Consider the following 23,795-nt stretch of genomic DNA (forward strand, 5'->3'; position numbering starts at 1 on the left):
AGTTAAGTGCGTCGATGCAGTAAGCTCTATGATGGTTAGGATATATTGGTAGGAAAGGTGGTTGAATTCCCATGCCACTGTGAGTTGGTAGCGGGTTGACTCGGGGAGGGTGGCGGGGGTATGTGTGACGTTTCCGATTTGACCGTACACTAATCATACACGTAAATGTGTATGATCAAGATTAAGGACTCACGGGAAGATATCATAATACAACTCTAGACACAAATTAAAATAATACAAGCTTTATATTACAAGCCAGGGGCCTCGAGGGCTCGAATACATAAGCTCGAATACAAACGAGTCAACGAAAACAACAATATCTGAGTACAGACACAAGTTAAATAAGTTTGCCTTAAGAAGGCTAGCACAAAAGTAGCAACGATCGAAAAGGCAAGGCCTCCTGCCTGGGACCTCCTAACTACTCCTCGAAGTCGAACTCCGCGTAGAAACATCTTCGGGATTCTCTGGCTCCTGGACTCCAACATATGATCGCAATAGCCGGGAAAGGGAAAAAAACAAATAGCAAAGCAACCGTGAGTACTCATCCAAAGTACTTGTAAGCAAGGATCTACACTACATATGCATTGGTATAAATTAAAGAGGTAGTATATGTGGACTGAACTGCAGAATGCTAGAATAAGAGGGGGATAGCTAGTCTTATCGAAGACTACGCCTCTGGTCGCCTCCATCTTGAAGCATGTAGAAGAGAATAGATGGTAAGTTCACCAAGTATCATCGCATAGCATAATCCTACCCGGTGATCCTCCCCTCGTCGCCCTGTGAGAGAGTGATCACCGGTTGTATCTGACACTTGGAAGGGTGTGTTTTATTAAGTATCCGGCTCTAGTTGTCATAAGGTCAAGGTACAATTCCGGGTCGTCCTTTTACCGAGGGACACAGCTATTCGAATAGATCAACTTCCCTGCAGGGGTGCACCACATTTCCCAATACGCTCGATCCCCTTTGTCCGGACACACTTTTCTGGATCATGCCCGGCCTCAGAAGATCAACACGTCGCAGCCCTACCTAGGCACAACAGAGAGGTCAGCACGCCGGTCTAAATCCTATGGCGCAGTGGTCTGGGCCCATCGCCCATTGCACACCTGCACGTTGCGTATGTGGCCGGTGAGTAGACCTAGCAACCTCCATTACAAAGGAAGTTGCGTTAGGCGGTCCAACCCGGCGCGCGCCGCTCAGTCGCTGACATCACGAAGGCTTCGACTGATATCACGACGTCGAGTGCCCATAACTGTTCCCGCGTAGTTGGTTAGTGCGTATAGGCCAGTGGCCAGACTCAGATCAAATATCAAGATCTCGTTAAGCATGTTATTTTGAAGTAACCGCGAACACCGACCAGGGCCAGGCCCACCCCTCTCTTGGGTGGTCTCAACCTGCCCTGTCGCTCCGCCTCAAAGATCCACCCAGAGGGCCGTCGGGACAAAGGTCCTTTTAGCCCCCAATCTGTGAATCACTCGCAAGTACTCTACGAGCCGACCCGACTTTAGTCACCACATGTATCATGTATAAAGTATATAGTATATACCCATGATCACCTCCCGAGTGATCACGGCCCGATAGTATAGCATGGCGGACATACAAGAATGTAGGGCCACTGATGATAAACTAGCATCCTATACTAAGCAATTAGGATTGCAGGTAAGGTATCAATAACTGTAGCAACAATGACAGGCTATGCATTAGGATAGGATTAACGGAAAGCAGTAACATGCTACACTACTCTAATGCAAGCAGTAGAGAGAAGAATAGGCGATATCTGGTGATCAAAGGGGGGGCTTGCTTGGTTTCTCTGGCAAGAAGGGTTCATCGTCGATGTAGTCGATCACAGGGCTACCGACAACGGTCTCGGGGTTTACCGGAAAGAAGTTACGGAGGGGAACACAATAAATAACAGAGCAATCAAAGCATCACAAAGCATAACATGGCAATACGTGGTGCTAGAGGTGACCTAACACAGTAGGAGGTGATACCGGCGAAGGGGGAAAACATCCGAAAAAGTATCCCCGGTGTTTCGCGTTTTCGGACAGACGGATTGGAGGGGGAAATTTGTGTGTTCATTATGCTAGGGATGTGTGGCGGACGAACGGGTGCGTATCCGGATTCGTCTCGTTGTTCCGAGCAACTTTCATGTAGAAAACATTTTCATCTGAGTTGCGGTTTAATTACTATGATTTTTCAAAGTTTAAAAGATTTTTTGAAATTACTTGATTTATATTAAACGAATTAAAAACAGAATACACTTTTTATACCCAGGAGGGGCTAGCCACAGTCAATGACATGTGGGGCCAGGGGGCTGGGTTGACCCAATCAATTAGTCCAGTCAGCAGTTGACTAGTCAACTATTGACTGGTCAAACCTAGGCAGTGGGGCCCATGTGTCATTCTCATAGCTTTAGTATTTTCTTTTTTTTTAAGATAACTAGAGGTGGGGTCTACCTATCAGTGTCAGGGGTACTTAAATTAGTTTATATATCTAAACTAAGTTAATGGCCTTGGGCCCACGGGTCATTGGCAGTGGAGGGGTCAATGGTGTTAGTTTAGGGGGGGTTTAACCTCCTAGTTAAACCGGGTCATCCCCCGTGAGCAGAGGCCAAGCCGGCGGCGACCTCGGCTGTGCACGCCCGGGCCGGAGGGTCCTTGGCGATGGGCGGCGGGCGGCGCCGGAAATGGCCCGACGCAGGGCAGAGGCGGCGCGGTAGCTGGGCGAGGGCCCTGCCGGTGAAGGGGCAGCGCGGTTGCGGCCGGCGAGCAGGGCGCAGGCGCGGCGTACGGTGGCGACGGCAGCGTTAGAGGCAGATGGCGGGGCACGGAGCGCCGGTGCGCGCGATGCGGGGCAGGGTGATAGCAGAGGGGTGAGGCGGAGGTGCAGCAGCAAGGGATGCGGCAGGGCGGAGCTCCGGCCGAGGCGGTCTCGGCGAGCATCGGCGAGGCACGGCACAGGGCGGCCAGCGGCACGCGGCGACAGAGGAAGCGAGCAGCAGCGAGCGGAGTAGGAAGCGGCGACGGTTGCTGCAGGGGCGAGGGGCGAGAGAGAGGGGCGCAACCTGCATCGGTGCGGGGTTGCACAAAAGGGCCATCCGCCGTTGGAGTGGGGGAAACGCCGGGCGCGGGGAACCGAGCGAGCTGCGGACGGCGGCGGCACAAGCCAAGCAGCAGCAAACAAAGCAGCGGCAGCGACTAGGCGTAGCACGGGCGGCAGCGGGTGGACGGGCGCGCGCTAGCGTGCGTGGGCGGGCACGTGCGGCAGCAGGCGCGCGTGGGTGCGGGGTGGCTCACACGACGGGGCTCAGGACGGGCGCGGTCATGGCATGCTCGGGGACGGCCCACGACGACTGAATCGAAGCGAGGGAAGGGGATCCGGGGGGGAGGAGCTCACCCTGGTTCTTGTGGATGATTTTAGGAGGTCGGGGGAGTCTCGCAGCAGCGGCAACGACGACGAGGTGGTGGCGGCCGTGCGTAGAAGATGAAGATGACGACGGCTACGCAGCGCCTCGGCTCGAATCGATGCCCGGAACGGACGAAGGCAACCTTGGTGGACCTCCTGGACGTGCTCCCGAGGGACAACGATGATGGTGGCCGTGGTAACAAGGGTGAGACAATGGTGACTGCAGAGCTTTCGAGCTCGAAAATGAGCAGATAAGGAGGGGGCGAAGGGGGGATCCAGGGGGCTGGACAAGGTGGGGGCTTGGGTTTCGATCGACGTCATTATAAGCCCAGGCGGGCAACGTGGAGGGCATCCACGGCCATGGCCGTCGTGGATGTGCGCCACGCACACGCTCTGTGATGTAGTGGGAGGCAGGGGAAGGTTTTGGTGGGCTGGGCCGTGTGGCCACTTATGGCCCAGTGGCACCTTAGATTAGGTCTGTTTCACCCTTTCCCTTTTCTTTGTATTTTTAGATCCTATTTTGTAATAGGTTGGGCCATCAAATGAATTTTGTTATATATGAAACTTGGCACCTAATTCAAGCACAATATTTTGGAGTGGCACATAAAGTTTGGAGGCAATTGGAGTTAAGTAAATAACTAATAATTTTGCAAAGGCCATTTTATTTACTGTTGGAGCACTTATTAATTTCCTAGGGTTTTATCTGTGACTCAAATGATGTTGGTTTCTACATCGTAATTCCTTAGTGAATATTTGCAACCTAACGAACATTTTTAATTCACTGTTTTATGAAACTATACTTTGACTTGTTTTTTGAATTTGTATTTGAACTAATTTTGAAATGAGTGAGGTTTAGCAAAATTTTAATTACGATGACCTGGCATCATTAACAGGGGTTTACTGTAGCTTAACTATCGGGGTGTCACGGTATGGGTCCACTTGAAGTTGAACCGACCTGATACCTATGAGGACAATGATGGTAGATATTTATGGATCTATATATGGTAAACGGGTGAATGGTTGTTGGATCCTTTGAATACAAGGTTGCGTTAGTGCTCGATCGGATCCGACCACTCAAAGACAAGGATCCTCTATTTGGCAGCCGGGGGGGGGGGGGGGGGGGAGTGAGAGCCCATATCTTCCCAATTTTCTAGTTTCAATGGAGAGAAGAACCTATAATTAGCTTTTCGGGAAATTTCCAAACGACAGAAACCAAAAACGAGTGGAGGTTCGATCTCTCTCCCAAACCAATTGGGGATGGTGGAATCTCTTCGTCTGATGACATAAAAACATCCCTTTCCATGTCTTCGGATACAACCCAGAAAGGCTGTAATGATGAAGCTATAGGAGAAGAAAAAGCGTTGGGGGGGGCATGATTGCGGGAGGTGCTTGATATCGGAGAGGCGGGGGTAGGGATGATGGGATCATCCTCCTCTAATGCGCAGGGATATGCTTGATTTGGAGTTTAAGATGATATATGAAATTTGATTCAACAAGTGTGGTGATCCAGCGGCGGAAGCTCGTCGCTACATTATGCATGAGATTTTTATCATTAAATTGTCGATGAGTGGGGTGTTAAATTCTGGGGACGTGGTGGGTGATGCACAATTTATGACCGGTCTGTCAATTAAATAGTTATGTTTTGGGCGAAAATGCTCTTTAGAGCTCGGGCTCCATGGAGCCCGAGTTTGACTTGATCAAAATTCAAATTTTCACATTTCATTTAAAAAAACACACACATACTTAGACATAAAGCATATGTGTGTAAATTTTCAGGACGAAACACCTTAAATTGAGTGCTACACAAAAAGAACAAATCTGAGGCTTTTTAGTAGATGCACAATTCATCCTCAAAGTCCATGAATTTGTCTTTTTTGCAGAGATCGCATTTTAGGGTATTTCATCCTCAAATTTTACATACATACACATAACATCCTTGTTTACTTGTATGATTTTTTTCAGATTTTTTTGAAACTGAAAAGTGCAAATTTTGAATTTTTCAAAAAATCCAGCCACCATGGAGGCCGAGCTCCAAAACGCCCTACTCTGTTTTGGGGCTCGTTGAGGCGTAGTTACCCAAACAACAGGTGGCTTGGCTGCCCCCGAGCAAGTGGAAACCCTATATTAAAGCGCAAGTTTGTCGTTTTTGCCACCACTGTCTATTGAGATAGGGTCACCGGGTTAGTATCCTCCTGGCTTAGCCCAGGGGCGGAGCTGGGCCCCGGGCACCCAGGGCCCAGGCCCGGGGCATGGAATTTCTGCTAGGCTGTTATATATGTATGATATTCTGCAGGCCCGGGGTACAGCCCAGTAAAATGAAGGACCAGAGCGTCATGGGTTATCTCACCGCATGCCAAGGGACGCACGCACGAGGAGACCTCCCACTCGCGCACGCATGTGACAGGAAAATAGGAAACTGACGGACGCACGCACAACACGAATCTGTCGATTTCTCAAAGAAAGAAAAAACCCATCACGAATCTGTTAGGAGACGCCAGCGACCGCGTAGCCGCCGCCGATCTAACTCGCATGCGACGCACGCAAGATCAATCTGCAAAGTCCAAACTCCAGCACTTGCGCCGACACCGCCGTCCATCGGCGTCTCGGCCACCGCCGTACCGCCCTCCTGTGTGGCTCTGCGCTGTTCACCCAATCGCCTGGCGCGCCTAGCTTCTTGACTGCCATACCTACCTTGATATTTTTTTGATGCTTTCCCGGTTTCCCCTCATGCTTCCACTTGTATCATGTTCTACAATGTTAGTGTGAAATCTGTCTTAGTGTGTATCACTCCAAAGTAAAATTTAATTGGAATAATGTGAGTATCAAGTCATATATCTAGTGTATTATTGAACTCATATTTATCTAATTGCCCATTTCATTTCATATTGTAGAAAGAGAAGATGAAAAGATTTTTTTCACCGGTCTCCGGAACGAGTGTGTCTACACTTATCTTTTCAGATGGAGGGAATCAAGCAACTGAGGGGGTGAGTTTTTAGATTTATATCAATCATAATTGTTTCACTTGATGTTTACGCCTTCTCTTATGAAGTTTTGCTTTTAATGTCTTGAAGGTGTTGGCCCTTCTTCCACCGATGATGAGGTTATGTGAGGCACTGATGAAGCAAACCATTGATTTGATACTCTTTTTTATCACATACTATTCTTTGTAGTTCTTCACATGTTTTTACCTATTTTGTTGTATCGTTAAGCATTGAGCTAAAATTCTTAATTTTTCATGCAATTGAGCCATATTTTGTCTGGGTATCTTTTGTGGTAGCTAAAAGCCTTGTAAACGTCAAGTTTTTAACTTTGGGAAAAAATCTTTTTTTTGGCCCGGGGCTTGCTCCAATCCTGGCTCCGCCACTGGCTTAGCCTACAAATCTATTGCACAAGAGTCTTTTGCATAGGAGAGAAGGGAATAAATCCCCGAGACACCACCTCACCGGGAGAGTGACCATCGAGCTATCCTGGCATGAAGACCTTGCCATGTTTAGGCTTAAAGCATCTGCTCGGCACCTCTAAGTGGGCAATGAATCCACCTAGTGTTACCACTAAAAGGCCAGAGATGGCAGCTGACGAGGAAGGTCGAGCTTCCTCCACGTCTTCGTTGGCGACACTCACAATTACCCCACATCTTTAGTCATTCCCATCCACACACCCCTAGATCAATAAAAGTAGAGAGACAAACCAATGTGGTGATGCCCTCTCACATCGTCTTCCCAATATCCAAATCAGAGTTGTTCACTTACTATTTGGTCCATACATGTCAATATTCCCCCCTCCTAAAGATTATGCCCGATTATTTGCCTTTTGGTTATTTTTAGAAAAGGAGGTGTGTTACACCGGGCATCAACATCGATTGATGCGCATAGCCATTTATTATACAATTTTTAGGGCATTACATAAATAGATAAAAAGGACACAACCAAGAACAATACATTTGTACATAAGACTCTCATGCATTACTAAACCTAGTTCTATGCTACCATATAGCCCGTACGGCCATCTCCAATTGCTGGCATCCAAAGTCTAGAAGCCCCGAGCCTCCACATGCTGATGTAAGTACTACATATGGATCCGGTGCGTAGCTCGTGGATAACCGGCCTGCAAAAGAAATGGAAACTTTGTCATTGTTAAACATAAGGCTAATAATATCACTTGGATTTCAGCCTTAAGTTTCTCATCCACCCCACACAACTAATTCCCTAACATATTAGAGATACTAGTAGGCGCTGGAATATTAAACAAGACATGGACCGTCTACGATAACAAGCGCATGAATGGGCACAATAGGAAGAAGTGCTCGATTGTTTCATCCTCGTCACGAAAACATCACTTTTTACTACAATTCCAGATATATTTTGCTAAGTTATCCTTAGCCAACATGATTGCCCCGCAAAAAACATGATTGTACAAATATATACCTACTAATAAAGCAAGGTGCGTTTCGCCAATTTTTTCATCCGTTCACCGCCGAAAAGAACTTTTTTTGCTATCCGAGGTGGTACTAATTTTCTATGCCTTTGTTTGCTAAAAAAGAATTTCCGTACATGGGCTGCGCACTCTGGCCCAGCGAAGCCAGCCCACTTATTTGTCTGGCCACGCAGCTGATGAAATACTATTTCCCGCACTCGGCGATAAATAGTCGAGTTCTACACAGGACAACGAATATTGGGCTAGCCCATTTTTCTTTCTTTCTGTGTTTTACTTTTATTATTTTTATTTTCTATCTTGTTTTTCCCTTCCAATTTTATTTTTATTTTATCATTTATTTCGTAATTTAAAAATTCTCAAAATACATTCAGAATTAAAAAACAATTTTTTGAAAATGTTCAGAATTCCAAAATTTTCTTGCTATTTTAAAAAATATTCAGAACATGCAAAAAGTTTCAGATTTTTGCAAAAAAAATACTTTTCAAAATTATTCGAGATGTCTAAAAAGAAACTGGCATTTCAAAAAATGCATCAAATTAAGAAAATATTATTGATTTATTTAAATTGTCACAACTAAAAATGATCTTCATTTAGAAAAGATACACATTTTCTAAAAATCTTATGAAACACATGTTCCAATTTAAAAAAAATCAAAAATTCAAATAATGTTTTACTTCTATTTTATTCTCCTTTCCCTATCTCTTTCTTCCCTTCCAAGTTTATTTTTCTTTTAGTATTTATTTCTTAAATTAAAAACTCTCAACAAAATTCAGACTTAAGAAAAACAATTTTTTGAAAATGTTAAGAATTCCGAAATTTTGTTGCTATTTTGATAAATGTTCGGAACATGCAAAAACAATTCCCGTTTAGAAAAAAACAATTATTGTTTTAAAAAATTATTCGAGATGTGTTAAATGAAAATGGCATTTAAAAAATGCTCCAAATTCGAAAAATATTCTTTTTTAGTGAAATTTGCACAATTAAAAATAATGCTTTGTATAAAGATACACATTTTCTAAAAATCTTATGAATCTTCAACGCATGTTCCCGTTTTAAAAAAATGTTCACAAAGTCAAATAATGTTAATGTTTTTATAAAGAATTTGGTATTTTCATAAAATGATTTTGAATTTTAAAAGATGTTCCTTTTCTTATTTTGTTCGTGTTTTTTTAAAGTGTACATAACTAAAAAAAACTGTTCCGTATTTAAAAAATTGTTCATGTCTCCTAGAATATTTAGAAAATTCATACCTTAAAATCCCCTCGATCGAAAGGATTGAAAGGAAAAGTAGATTGAATAACTCATGTGCCTTATGTGACGTATGGTGACGTAACAAAACTCCTAAATGCTCTCGATTAATGAATGGAAAAATAGCGGATTGATTCTTTCACACGCGGCGAAACCGAGAAGCTAAACGTTCTTTTTTTTCGTGTGCACATAAGATTTTGCTTGCACATATAATTGCACTGACTTTAAATACATAATATTTATCTTCCGTTGCAACGCACGGGCATATGTGCTAGTATATACCAATCCAAAATCCTGATCTTAAGGGGGACTTTTACCTTCCTTTTTTCCCAATAAAATATTGTCATTTGTCAAATCAGCGTACATATACTAAGAGGCGTATCTCTGAGCCAAAAATCCTCGCCAAACCTATCATTGTTACCATTACCAACTTGGAAGGAACCCTTTGAAAGAATTCCACTTTAACTCACACGAGACCTTTCCAGAATGGAGAATTTGTAGGTTTCACTATCACTTGTAACAGCGTTTTGGAATTAGTGATTTAATTCGCAACAGCTCTTACTATATATATGCCCATACCCATCATTTAATAGTTTGAACATTTGGTGAGCAAACATTTATTTATTTTATCTCCGAATCTCCACCCTGAGACCACCTGTGTCTTAGGTCGGAAAGTACTGTTTTAAATAGTTAGCTGTACGTTATTTGCGCCAGCTTATGATTGTCAGATTAACAGAAGAATCTGGTTTTGTAATATTCCAGTCTTTTGCGACCTTCCTTATGTACCTTGGAGAATGACAACATGAACATCGACATCCCTTTCGCTGTCGAAGTTGACTGGAATATTTTTCTTAAACATGTCCTCTATACCATCCCACTCCTTATTCAGGAGCTTACAGATGTGGAACCAATATAATGAAACAGGAACGTCCCCACTTCGCCTTTCTGATAGCTCACATGAGTAGGCTCTACCTTTTTTAAATTCCTCTGGTCCTGTTCAAACTACCTATATTCGACATGTTTTCATATATGATAAATGAAACATAAGTATGTAATGTATTTACCTTGTCATGTCAGAAATATGCTATTCAAAAACGCATATCCAGCGACCACCCCACCTTCATTTAGTGAAGCTGCTTTCGTCCTCAACAAATAACCGCACTGATCATTTATAATGACCTTGTCTTTGTTCCTATATCCATGAAATAAACAATTTTATGAAGTGTTAAATATGTCAAATATTACAATGGCTGATAATGTATTACCTCAGGTAGGCTCCAAATATTCCAAACTCAGAAACCACATTATCCCTAACAAAAGTTCCCTCACGGACAAGATAGCTGGGGGATGTTGGTGGGAATATCCTTTGCATTAAGATGTATGCTGCAATTTCATTGCTTCCATCCTTCCGAAGGCGAATCAACGTTTCACGCAGATTATCACCGTAAATGTTGTTCCCTGAATGGAATATCAGGTTTACTCATCGATCATTAGTGTCCAACATTTTGGCTGCGTAGTGAGATTGAGGTAATACCTCCACCCTCCCTTTGTGGTTTGAGAACAAACAACTCCGGTGATTCAATAGCGGAATTGACTATATTGTCAGTCTCCAAACTCCACAATCCTGCGAAGCATTTTCGTACATTTTCGATGTCGGATTTGTTGTCAAGAAACCTAGTATGAAATGCAGGGTCAGAATAGCAATCATGTGTAGAAGGAACCATTGATAAAAATAAATAGCAAGTACCATTAGATATTTTGTTTTATGTTCTTTTTTACTTGACTTCCAATTATCTGTGTAGTCAAACTATCTGAACTTCTGAAGTTTGACCATGAATGGACTGAATGCTATATAGACTATTTACAAAGAAATCATATCATTATATTAGTTTTTTTCTTCATATAATTACATTTTTAACAATATATTATTATTACAGTAAACCTGATAGTTACATTTTTATTATGTGGTTTGGTATTAAGTTTTAGCGAGTCATGTGTCACTATGCAACAATAATGAAATGGGATTACCTTTCAAGCACTTTTTCCTTTGCCAGTTCTTGCTGAATCTTCTTTGTACCGACAAGATGGTGTGCTATTGATGGGCACTTAATAGAAGAAGAACGCTCGATCAAGAGTCTTGCTCTCCATTCCTTCAAGAAAAAATGCAGCGGTTGTTTGAATAGCAGCTACTTCAGTAATTCTGTTGAACTACGGTAAACAGTACTAGACAAAATCAATGCTGAAGTTTTATGTTTGTGCTTGCACATCTATGTTCAAAGTTTATATCCCATCAAAAGAATGAACCATTCAACACATCAAAAGATTAACCGTATATCAAGTTTAATCATAGTAAAACGAAAGATAGACATACAGCTTCTGATGGGTAATCAGCCGGTGAGTAGCCTGCCCTGAAGTAAACTACTGCAACTGGGCGTCCATTTCTGAATGACAAAACAAACAGAGTTATATGTTGCTCAAATCATGCATGGCGACATCGCAAGTAACATTCTTGTAGAGAGAAACCTTACATCACGAGCGTCCCATCAGGACGAAGATCCCCCTCCGCTTCTATTTCTGCCATTGTCTTGCGAATAGTCGTGACCCCATACGTGAAAACAGAAGTTAAGGAAAAAAATTATACATATGCATGTTGTGACCTTTTTTGAAATCGAACGAGATTCCTTTGCATTTTGTATTAGTGGCATTTAGTATAAAGCTACAAGATGGCATTAGCATAGACTGAAGGATATATTTCTCTCAGCGCGACCGTGATCCAGTACTGGTCATACATGTACCTTTCTTCTGCTTGAACAACGACCAGAACTACTGCGCTGAATGAGGAAAACTTTTAGTTAGTATAGAAGTCTTAAGAAGGTACATGTCTGCATCAAATTAAACACGTAACCTTTGGTTGTTGTACTCGGCCCATGCAGTGGCTAATGCTTCGGCGTGCTGGGTTATCGCAGTGTTTCCAACAACACTAGCTGGATCCAAACCAAGTTCCCTCTCATGGTGTCTGATCAGATTTCTGCACGTTGCATTCAGATTGGTATTGTCATCAAATGGTTCAATCAGCTACCCATTTTAAAAAGGCAAGAGGTATTCACGGGGTGACCTCCCCCCTCCCCCCCCCCCCCCCCCCGTGCGGCCGCGCCGCGCCGCACCGGGGCCTCCCCGCCTGCCCCCCTCTCCTCCCCGCCGCCGCCGCCGAGGGCATCGCAGGCTAAGCCCGCAGGCCGCAACGGCGGCGGCGGCAATCTTCCTCGGCTGGCGATCGGATCTGGGTGGCGGCGACCCACTCCGGCCGATCCAAGGGCGATGGCGCAGGCCGGTGGCGACCAGGGTTGTCGTGCTGGTGGCGGCGACAAAGAGATCACGTCGATGGTTAGGAGTGTCCGATCTGGATCCCATTCGTATCTGGATGGTGGTTACTCGAGCCGTCGTGCGCATCATTTGTTCCGGCGCGGCAAGCGGCCTCTGGACTAGGCACGCGACACGGGGACGTCAGGGGCTCCGGCCCTTGGCGTGGAGGTGGTGGCCATCTTCTTCGCCGGAGGTGGTCGGCTAGATGGTTGTGGATTCTCGCATCCAGTCCCGGCGTACAGTGGAGAGACGGGGCTGCCGGTGAAAACCGTGCTATGACTCGGGTCATGGCGGGCGATGGCGGCGTTTTTGCGTCGTTATCTTGTTGAAGACATCGCCTCTGCAGCTTCTGTCGACTTGCCTGCGCTGCTCTGGGTGAAAACCTTGATCCGGAGTTTTCGGATCGGACGATGGCGGTGCTTTTGGGGTGTCGTTTTCCCTCATGGGGGCATCGTTTTTTGAGCAGCAGCTGGATGCAGGATCAGAGGACGGACTCTTTGGTGGAGCGGTGCGGCATCTCACTCATTGATGGCGGCAGGTCTCGGCGGCATGGCGCTGTGGTGACTCTGCGTCTGATGCGCGGAGATGGACTCGCGCAGAAGGGTGACGCGGTTTGGCGTCGACGGCAGTTAGACCGAGCAATGTAGATGCAACAGTACAACTCTGAAGATGGATTGGTGGCAGGTGGCTGCGGCGGCCTCAGACCCGGCAGGCGTCCTGATTGAGGAGTGCACCGGACTAGTAGGTGACCCATACCCGGCAGGCGTCCTGGATGGGACCTCAAGTCTTAGATGTTAGGTTTGGCTGCAAGGTCTGTTTGGTATTAGGCCAGACTATCAGCATTCCTTCATCTCTTGGATAGGAGTAGCGACACTTTTGTTGCCTAGACGGTTGCTTCAGTCTTACTGTTGTATGACTTTGTAAGGTCTTGTGTGAATAATTAATAAGGTGGCTGCATGCATCGTCCAGATGCAGAGGCCGGGGGTCCTCCTCCATTTCCAAAAAATCAAATGGTTCAATAGAAATATCCAAATATACTTCCACAACATATGTGAGAATTTGCGCAGAGACAATAAATAAACTCCGATATACTCCCTCCGTTCCTAAATATAAGTTTTTTTAGAGATTTCAATACGGATTACATACGGATGTATATAGACATATTTTAGAGTATAAATTCACTCATTTTGTTTCGTATGTAGTTTATATTGGTATCTCTAAAAAGACTTATATTTAGGAACGAGGGAGTATATGGAATCTGACCTGTGGAGCTCAGATACACCACAAGCAAGACCATTGGAGGATGTGGAGATCGTGTTGAGCTCCACTTGAAGAAGCTTGTCCGTTGCCCCATCTACCATGTAGTCTGACCTGGTTAGACCCAACTGAATGTCCTGAAATATGTATCCAAAACCACATCATTGTGAGTTTTTGATAAAAATCTCATTGCTGGAGTTAACCTAAGAATAACATTTAGTTGGATAGAGTTAGCACTTAGTAGTAACCTTATACATTTCACGTGTAAGCAACACACTTACCTCTTTCTTGTTCAGTTCCATCATCTTCGAGTGAATATCTAGAAGCCTCCTAGTGAATGGATCCACTTCTTTTGTCCTGGATGAGAAATATTGATTTTCACAAATTATTTGAATCCAAGAGCATATACACTTTTAAATTCTGATGTTTGATTCTCTGAGAAAATAACCTCGCCAAAGTCTGCTGCAAGAAGTCTCCATCGAGGCTGACACGGTGAACGAGCTCATTGAAAAGTGGAGCCAACTCAAGCGCCTGCTCCCAGTAAACCTTTGGGAATGACATTGGCAAGAGAGCAAACGGAGCATGGAGCAGACCAACACCGGGTGCCTTTCCTGATCTCTGCATGCACCCCGTGACAAATTACGTCACAATTCTAAAAAATAATTCGTGAAAAACTCAAAAACCTTGTGTCTCAATGCATTGATAGAAAGATGAGTTTGTACAAGCATGAAGAATGGCGAATGGCAACACCCAAAGATTACAACATGATGCCTCTAATCGTTGGAGACTATCATCATGGGAAGCAACGCCACGGCACCCCTTTGTACCCACCGCCGCCCATTAATTGCCTCACTTTTGTCTTGAACATGTGAAGTAGGTGAGCTAAGATGAGTTGAGCGATGTCAAAGATGATCGTGTTGCGATGCTTTCAAATGCACCAGGTTTTTGTCAATCTTTCACATGCCCATCCAAAGAAAACCTCTCAAGTTTTTGTCAATCTGCTTATGGGTCTTCTTATTTATGACTAGGAACACTAATTGGCGCAGATTTTTGACAAAGAGTAAACTTTTATTAGCTCAAAATGAAGCATCAAAAGGATACAAACATAATGAGCATACATGACCTAGTTGACCAAAGTGTTGCGTCCTGCCTTTGACATCATCTACCATCATGGATGCTCTGCAAGTGGGAAGGTGATTCATGATCTTGTCGATCAAGGATTGGAGTGCCTCACTCGAGGGCTTCCTGATCGGCAGAAGAATCCAGAGGTATCTGGTCGGAAAGGAATAGTTCTGGCTATAAACCTGGGTGCATTGCACCCTTGATGAACAGTAAAAATGAAAAAAAAATCTGAAATTTGTTGCATCTGAGATGCTCAAATACTTTAGGTTCTTGCAAAAATTCATGGAGAAATGACATCCAAGAAGCTTCACACAAGAAAAACAAAATCAACACTCAAAAGTGCTCAAAGCTTTGAGCACTATTTTCGTTTCTAGAGCTCCCCTGATGTCATTTTGCCATCAGATTCTCCAAACGTAAACATTTGTGCATCTTTGAAGCCACAAAATTTCTGACTGATTGTTTTTGTTTCTTTTTATATATATTACTGTCAATCAAGGGTGCAATGCACCCAAGTTTACAAAAACCAGTCTCGATCGGAAAAGGAACTAGCTGACACTCAATAACCGATGGAGACAACGAGTCACCGAGTCAGGTGCCGAACACTTGACAAAGCTATAACCTCCCGGGGCCTCATCCTCTGAACAACCGATGGAGTCACCAAGCACATAGCAAATCTGTAATGATTGACCTGTTACAGTAAAACGAAGGCAATCCCCATGAGACCGTCCATGGCATGAACATTTTACACTCTTTCCAAGAGCAAAAACATTTTGCACGCAAAGATGAACAACACTAGCTAGGCCAGTTCATCAAGCTATTGTGCTGCACCATTCATGCGTCCTTTAATGTTTCTCCTCCCAGCACTTTATCAAATTTATTTGGGACATGGTTAAATGAGGTAGGTCCTAAGACAGTGGCACATATTCGAGCAGGAGTGTGTGCATTACTTTGGGCCATATGAAATTGTCGAAATGATGTTGTCTTTAACAGACAAACTACCACAAATTTTGTGCAGGTTATCTTCAAGGCGTCTGCTTGGATCCATGTGTGGTCGTTACTCAGCCATGCAAACCACAAGGAGCTTATGGATATTGGGTGCAACCGTTGGGAGACGGTCACAGGGGATACTTACAAGTTACAACCGGTTTAAATGCCGGTCCAACAATAGGATATGTGTCTAGTCATCTTAACCTTTTCGTTTCATCGGATTGTTTGAGACCTTGCTTTGAACCTGTTATTTTGTTTAGTAAAATAGATGTGTGCATCATGTGATGCAGAGGCCGAAGGTCTTTCTCCTTTTTGAAAAAAAAGCCAGTTCATCAAGCTACCTTGACGTACGATTAATTTGCATGGCCGGACGAGAATGGTCCCTACGTCTACTCTCTATCACCCATATGCTTCTAGAGTAGTATAGGTTGATTGAGAACCAACATAAATCAATCCTCTCTTTGCCTATTTTTAGTGTGTGGCATTAGTTTAGTCCCAAAATGCACGGCCAAATATTCCCCTTTTGTTGCCATCACCAGCAGTCACTGTCGTTATGTCGTTGTTAGTTGTTACACCAACAAGTTGGTGCTCCTCGTGCGCCTCGTGCGCCTTTTTTTAATTGTGCTGAGAGATACATATGGATCACAAATCGTCTATCTAAAAAATTGATGTGGATGGCAATACTCCTATATTGGGCAAGTTGTTTTCGTGCGGGTCTACCAACAATTTCTTTACCTGGCATAATTTCAGCTTGTTGGAGTTAATTAGAACCTGAATCTCTAGTTCTCTTTCTTCCTTTTTTGCAGGGAGAATCATTAGATGTTCTTCACTTTCTCCCCAGAGGTGTGTCAGCTTAGTTTCTTCAAAAAATGAAAAAACGAAGCCCATCGATGCAACAAATTATAAGTACTCTTCAGTGTAGTACTACCTAATCATTTCAAACTTCACCTCTAAACAAATTACTTAATGGACGAGGTGCTCATAGGAATAGTGTGTGCGTGTGTGCATTGATAGGGGTGAGTCACTAGTAGAAAAGGGGGCTTTGGTCCAGGCCGGGTAAGCCCATTAGTCCCGGTTCAGTCCAGAACCGGGACCAATGGGTGCATTTATCCCGGTTCGTGCGGCTAAGGCATTAGTCTCGGTTCACCTGGGCCCTTTAGTCCCGGTTCGTGCCAGGAACCGGGACTAAAGGGTGCGATGCCCATTAGTCCCGGTTGGTGGCACCAACCGGTACTAAATGTTAGACCTTTAGTCCCGGTTGGTGCCACCAACCGGGACTAATAGGCTTTGAGGCATTAGTACCGGTTCATGGCACGAACCGGTACTAAAGGTCCCATTTTCAAACTCTCCCCCCCTCCCCCCCGTGGACCGCCTTTTCAGTTTTAGAAAAAACAAAAAAAATGATGGAAATGTCAAAAAAATAAAATAAAATAAGTTTCCCATGTGATATGTGGTCTAGTTGTTGGGAAAATTTACAAATATGAATTTCGACTTTATTTACAAAATCTCTCTGGAATTTGTAAAATGGGCATAACTTTTGCATACGAACTTGGATTAAAAAGTTTTTTATATGAAAAATCATCTACTCGAAAAGTTACATTCAATGGAAACCGCCTACGGCCTGTTTGCAAATTTGTAGAATCCTCAAATTCCAAAAGGAAAAAAAGTTATGCTCAAATTTCAGTTTTTTAAAATTTTCATTAAATCTGGTCAAACTATGGTCAAACTACTTATTCAAGAAGTATTAGTGTTACTAAACAATTATTCAAGAATATTAGTGTTATTAAATAATTATTTCAGTTTTTTTGAATTTTGGTCAAATCTGGTCAAACTGTGGTCAAACAATGGTCAAACTACTTATTTAAGAAATATTAGTGTTACTAAAAAATTATTGTTTTTTAGAACAATAGTTTCAAAGTCAAACAGTGAAATGTGTGACTTCATGCTCAAGCTAAACTCCTGAGGGTTAATAGGATTGACATCTTACTATTGTTAGGAAAACAACGAGTGCAGACTTCGAAACGAGGGAGAATAGAACCCGGAAGTTAAGCGTGCTCAGGCTAGGGGAGTGGGAGGATGGGTGACCGTTCGGGAAGTTAGAGGATTTTGAATGATGAGGGGTGATTAAAGATTAGAGGTTAAAAAAATTTAGAAATTTGAAAATAAAAAAAATCAATTTTTTTTAAAAAAAATTTAAAAAAATTTAGAAAATTTCCTTTAGTACCGGTTGGTGTTACCAACCGGGACTAAAGAAGGACTAGTGTAAGTGTTAAAAACGCTCTTATATTATGGGACGGAGGGAGTAGTTACTTAATAGACGAGGCAAATCTTATGCCTCTGTTTCAAAAAATAATAATTTGTTCCAAACTTCTATGAAGCGCATAAATGGTTTCTCGAGCTTCTATCAAAACTAAGCCAGCCGGTCAAGTATGCAAAATAAAATGATTGCTCGTTTCACAATCATTGTATGCTCCCGCAAACAGCCACAGATGTATCAATGGTAGTACAGGAGATTACTGCGTTAATAACCATGCAGCTTGTGCTCTGCAGTCTGCACTCGTAGCAACGGGCAAACTCCAACGAAAGAAATGGGCTAGGAAGGTCACGTCACCGGGTGGTTCTTGTCGCCGACGACGAGGCCGTGCTGCGAGCACCAGACGAGCGCCTCCTCCACGAGCTCATCCACCAGCTCCGGCGGGACCGCCAGCTGCTCGAACCGCCTCTCGTCACCCTCCGACGTTGCCGCCACGGGCGCTGCTGTCCGGACGGCGGCGCACCGCGCAGGACGCAAGCACGACGAGGGCGACGTCCTCGCGGCAGCCACGGAGCGTGGGCACACGGCGATCACATTGGCAGAGCCGCTCAGGCTCGCAGCGCAGGGCATGGAAGCGCTGGTAAATGCGTTGGCGGCCGCCATGGTCAATCGCCGGTGGTCGTGGGGGTGTCTTGCTTGATTCGTGGGGTTCCACACTTCCACTGGAGTGAGGAGCAAGCGGAAGCAGCTCATATATAGAAGAAAGTGGGGGCAGATGAGATGGGAGAAGAGAAGGGGCAATTATATGAGGTATACATGGAAGGCATGTGTTATGATAGAAACGAGACGTGGATGCACGTAACGTAGGGACAAGCAGGGAGAGTGAACGTCAGTGCTCATTAGCCACGCGTGATGATAGTTGACAATGTCGCACGCGGATCGCCACACACCGATTCAGTCCACATCATCCCTTCCAAGTGAGGTGACTTGCTGATAAGTATTTTGTCGATCCAAACAAATGCGTGTCTCCCTGCCTTCCGTTGTTGTGGTGCAGAATTTCAGATTATTGCGCCAACATCGACCACCAACCCGATTATTCTCAAGGCCTGATGGTAGCGAACAGGGCAATGATTACGAAGGTTGAGAGCCTGACAGGAAGGAGTGTGCTCCGCGCATTTGGAAGGACTGGAATGCTACAATTTTCATGAATGATCACAGTTCCGTTACAGCCTATTTTCAACACCCGTGAGGATATGAGAGTTAGAAGGCTGGCCTCTGGCAGAGTAGTGTGTAGTGCAGGATGTTGGACCACCCCCATTTGGAAGGACTGGAATGCTACAATTTTCATGAATGATCACAGTTCCGTTACAGCCTATTTTCAACACCCGTGAGGATATGAGAGTTAGAAGGCTGGCCTCTGGCAGAGTAGTGTGTAGTGCAGGATGTTGGACCACCCCCCCCCCCCCCCCCCCCCCCCCCAGCTAGGCAAAGACTAGTGTATATGGAGCATATATTGGTTCGCTTCTTCTCCTCTAATAGATACTACCTCTATAGCTAATTAAATATAAGACGCTTTTGTACAAACTACAAAAATGTCTTATATTTAGTTAGAGAGGAAGTGCTAGAATGCTCCCGTGAAGTTTTCAGAAAAAAAGGTGTACTATCATTTAGTTAGATTTGTCAGTTTACAAACACCCACTCTCCCTCATCCGTTGTAAGTGGTGATGACATCGATGCACATGATGACATGTTGGCAAACTACTCCCTTCGTTCGGAATTACTTGTCTCGGATATGAATGTATCTAGAACTAAAATACATCTAGATACATTCATTTCTGCGACAAGTAATTCCGAACGGAGGGAGTATGTCTTAATAGTTGTAATGCTCGTGTTTCTTTTGAAAATAACAATAATGAAATGACTGTGACAGGTTGAACTCAACTAGCAAAGTCAGCAGGTGGCAGCACGCAGTGCTTCAAAGTAATCATATGTTTACTGAATTTTGAGAACAAAATGTAGCTGGCGCAATTATGATCGCCTTGAGGAGCTAGCCAATAGTTTTACATATATATCCCCTCCAAATCTACGCGGTTCAGTGGTGGGCTGGGTTTGATTCGCTCTTGTTTTGGCTAATGGATCTGTTGTACTTTTACTAGACAAAACGAAGCCAAAATGACAAACAGGTAGGTGTACCCCCATGGGACGGTCCTGCATGCATGGCATACACATTTTACACTCTTTTCCAGAACAAACCATTCTAGAATCCGTCGCCTATCTAAAAAATTGTCTCCGTCAACCTATCACCCACATGCTTCTGAAGTAAAAGATGTGATTGAGAAATTTTCCTATTTTTAATTGTGGCATTTTTTATATTAGTCACACAATGGCATCGACAGGTTTCCCTTTCTTGCACTGCTGCTCTGGCCCTGTCACTAGTCGGTCATTGTGCTACTTCGCTGTCACACAAACTAACAAGTTGGCAAAGCTGTGACTAGGACACGAGCCCCCCTCATGCACCTCGTGCGCCTTTTTTTATGCCCCAGGATATGTGTGGAGCAACCGTCTATCTAAAAGTGACGCAGACGTACAATCCATCCAGCGACGCATCATACCATGTTGGGCCCTCGATACTGGACAAGTTGTTTTCATGCAGGTCACCCCTCAAAAAAAAAAAAGCGACCCTCGAGAATCAATCAGTGGTTGGATGATCAGAAGGGTGTGGTTGTATCATAGTTTTGGGTACCGCCTGAGAAAAACGGATACAGAGCGGTAACCGAGTTTCTCGCTGCCCCACGAGAAATACCTATCCCGAGCAAAAAATACCGAAATTTTTGAATAATCTGAATTTGAATGCTCAAGGTCAAATAAATTGTCTTTGTTTCTCTTTTGAGACAACTCCCTTACTTTGGCGTAGTGGTGACCATATGTTATTCGCGTTGAGAGGTAGCTGGTTTGAGTCCTCCTTCCGCATTTTTTTGTTCTTTTTGTTATTTTTCAGAATATGCAGTAAAAAACGTGAAAAAATGACGGCCAAAGAATTGAACTCAGGACCTCTACACAGATAAGAGCATCTTCAATAAATGGTTCATATATAAAAATACCTAATTTTTGAATCGTTTTGAACAAAAAACGCTGCTCCAACAGACGGTCCATATGCAAGAAAATTTGGACCGCGGGCTCCTCGTGATATAAAATACAACACCCAGCGGTGCAAATATACATCACAAGATGCATCTGGTCCAAAACCAGCCGCCGCCCGCGAACGCCCAACCGCCACTTCATTTCCTTTCCCGCCCGCGCCCGTCCTGCCGCCCGAAGAACAGGCCGGCCGGAATCCGCCGCCGCGACCGCCCAAAACCTCGCCGTCGGCGCCGCCACCATCCCACATCCCCGCCGCCGTCGCCCCCGTCGCCTCCCCGCCGCCGCCCGGACGCCACCGAATCGGGTGGCAGCCGGCGCGGGATTCGGTCCCTCCGGTGGTTCGGCTGCCGCGGTAGGCCTTCGCCGGGTCTTATAGGCTGCCGCCGACCTCCTCCCGTCGGCCGTGAGCATGTCCACGGCCGTTGCACCGGCCACACGACCGCCGCACCAAGCCCTCCACCCGGCTGCCGAACTAGTCTTCGCCGCCCGCCGAGCTCCTCTTGGCCGGCCTCCTACCTCATTTCTTATCACCGCCGCCATCCGGAGCCGACCGCAGCCGTCCGCAGCAGCCAATCCAACCGGTGGCCAGCGGCTGAACAACAGTCGGGCGGCTGCTGGCCAGTTTTGGACCATGAATTCGGACCATCTATTGGAGTTGCTTTTTTGGACCATGAATTTGGACCATCTGTTGGAGTTGGCCTTTTTTCGGAGCTCCAAAACGCGCTTTTTGGCGGTCCAAAATTTACATTTTCGATTTTGGACCGTCAAAATTTGGACCATCTATTGGATATGCTCTAATGGCGCACGTAGTGGATATCCACTGAGCTATACTACCTCCTTTCTGAATCAGATTAGTTCAATATATTATTATACCTAATTTAAAATTGTTTCAATTCAAAATTCAATGTAAATTTCGTTCGAATTTTTTTCGGTATTTCTCGGTAACCGTGGTTATTGGGAATATCGCCCACCCACAAGAAAATTTGCCTATTTGGGATCCAAAACCTTGGGTTGTATCCCACAAGGGCTCAAATCCTATATTGTGTTCTTTACATTACTGTGATGATGAAAACAATCTTAAATCAAACTATGGCAACGTGTTCAGTAATTTGTTTACCTTATGTTTCGAAAAAAGAAGACATCATTTACATGTCATAGTTTCAGCTCGCTAGAGTCTTACTTAGAAGCTGAATCTCTTGTTCTCTACTAGCTTTCCAGATGGTTGTCGGCCTAGTTTGTAAAAAAAAAAACCTTGCAAAGCCCATCTATTCAACTTCTGTGTATAGGCATGCAAATTTGGAAGCTTTAGGGTTTCCTCCAACCATGCTTGCTTCAACTAAATGAACTGAAGCTTGAGAATTTACATCACTTCTAAAAAGTTAATTCATTTCGTTGAACTAAGGTGGGGCAAGGTATTTCATTGAACTGATAGTTTGAAATTTACATCGATACCTATATACAATAGACTGTACTGAACTGTTCCATAGTAAATGGTCATTCAAACGAATAAATGGTTTCTCCAAATTCGAATATGCAGAATTTTAATGGTTGCTCGTTTTGCCCACAAACAGCAACAATTATATCAACGCAAAGCTATAGATATCCGTAGTTCGGTAGTTGGATAAGAGATGGGTGTGCGTCAATAGTGGTGGGTGCTTTTGCACTCGTGGTAATAATAATAGGATGTGAATATCCAGTGGACGTCAGATTTTTAGGCTTGGCAAATTGAATATTTTTCATGAAAAATTATGTTTGCCCAGGTGACAATTTTAGTTGCGAACATGGTAAATCCACCATGGATGATCATTTTTCTGCCAGGAAATTACCATGCTCCCAAACTAAATTTGTCATACTCGCATCAACATAAATTGCCATGAAAAATATTTGATTTGCCGTGTCAATTTTTTTTGTCATTTTTGTAATAATAAACAGTGACGGTAAACTCCAACGTATAGGAAATGTGCTAGCAAGGTAAGGTCACGTCACCGGGTGGTTCTTGTCGCCGACGACGAGGCCGTGCTGCGAGCACCAGACGAGCGCCTCTTCCACGAGCTCATCCACCAGCCCAGGCGGCGCCGCCAGCTGCCCAAAACGCCTCCCGTCGTCGCCCTCCGCCGTTGCCACGACGGGGGCTGCCGTCCCGACAACACCGCACCGCACGGGACGCAAGGACGACGTCCTGGACGTTGGTGCCGCTGCCACCACGGAGCGCGGGCACACGACAGTCACAGAGCCGCTCATGCTCGCACCGGCTCCGCGGGACACGGAAGCGCCGGTGAGGGCGTTGGCGGCGGCCATGGTCATTTGTCGATCGGGGGTGGCTGCCTGGGTTTCCTGCTTGATTGGTTGAGTGGAGGTCCTCCAATGGAGTGAGGAGTGAGCGGAAGCAGCTCAGAGAGGAAAGAGTGGGGAGATGAGATGGGAGAAGGGGCAGATGAGGTAGCTAGCTCATAACGCGCATCCAGCGAACCCGTGGCCCATGGCATAGAAGAAGATAGAACGCATGTGCTCTGATAGGGAAGGAGACGTGGGTGCACGGCACCTAACGTAGGGACAAGTTCGCTGGCAATGCGAGTGCATGCATGCA

General features: G+C 44.8%; 1 protein-coding gene and 1 long non-coding RNA gene across 4 annotated transcripts; both read right to left on the minus strand.

Annotated features, from left to right (window-relative positions):
• Window positions 1-200: 200 nt before the first annotated feature.
• Window positions 201-3,683, minus strand: LOC147960940 (uncharacterized). Its single transcript, XR_015612089.1, has 2 exons — window positions 3,394-3,683; window positions 201-471 (listed from the first exon to the last, which is right to left on the minus strand). It is a non-coding gene; the product is annotated as an uncharacterized LOC147960940 (long non-coding RNA).
• Window positions 3,684-7,185: 3,502 nt separating this feature from the next.
• LOC125522340 (glutathione synthetase, chloroplastic) lies at window positions 7,186-23,690 on the minus strand. Of its 3 annotated transcripts, none has more exons than XM_048687400.2 (13): window positions 23,195-23,690; window positions 14,153-14,322; window positions 13,986-14,061; window positions 13,711-13,841; window positions 11,990-12,112; window positions 11,835-11,915; window positions 11,613-11,693; window positions 11,456-11,525; window positions 11,113-11,234; window positions 10,619-10,758; window positions 10,350-10,542; window positions 10,149-10,276; window positions 7,186-7,506 (listed from the first exon to the last, which is right to left on the minus strand). In XM_048687400.2, exons 1-12 carry the CDS (start codon window positions 23,510-23,512, stop codon window positions 10,153-10,155), a joined length of 1,629 nt encoding a protein of 542 aa, XP_048543357.1. In that variant the 5' UTR covers window positions 23,513-23,690; the 3' UTR covers window positions 7,186-7,506; window positions 10,149-10,152. The 3 variants fall into 3 exon arrangements, with proteins under 3 accessions (XP_048543357.1, XP_048543355.1, XP_048543356.1); XM_048687398.2 differs by lacking the exon at window positions 23,195-23,690 and adding an exon at window positions 18,425-19,372; XM_048687399.2 differs by lacking the exons at window positions 7,186-7,506; window positions 23,195-23,690 and adding exons at window positions 9,904-10,077; window positions 18,425-19,373.
• Between the last annotated feature and the right edge of the window lie 105 nt (window positions 23,691-23,795).

The sequence above is a fragment of the Triticum urartu genome, chromosome 7A (genome assembly GCF_056163025.1).
Source record: "Triticum urartu cultivar PI428250 chromosome 7A, HENAU_Tu73, whole genome shotgun sequence".
In the NCBI taxonomy this organism is placed as follows: domain Eukaryota; kingdom Viridiplantae; phylum Streptophyta; class Magnoliopsida; order Poales; family Poaceae; genus Triticum; species Triticum urartu.

Bases quoted from the DNA above. Each gene is read 5' to 3' on its own strand.
- LOC125522340 (XM_048687398.2), bottom strand. From the start codon at position 18,820: ATGAGCTGCTTCCGCTTGCTCCTCACTCCAGTGGAAGTGTGGAACCCC. The intron at 11,916-11,989 runs GTTACGTGTTTA...TTCCTCATTCAG, and splicing joins GCCGAGTACAACAACCAAAG to CGCAGTAGTTCTGGTCGTTG. The intron at 10,759-11,112 runs GTAATCCCATTT...ATTTCATACTAG, and splicing joins AAGGAAAAAGTGCTTGAAAG to GTTTCTTGACAACAAATCCG.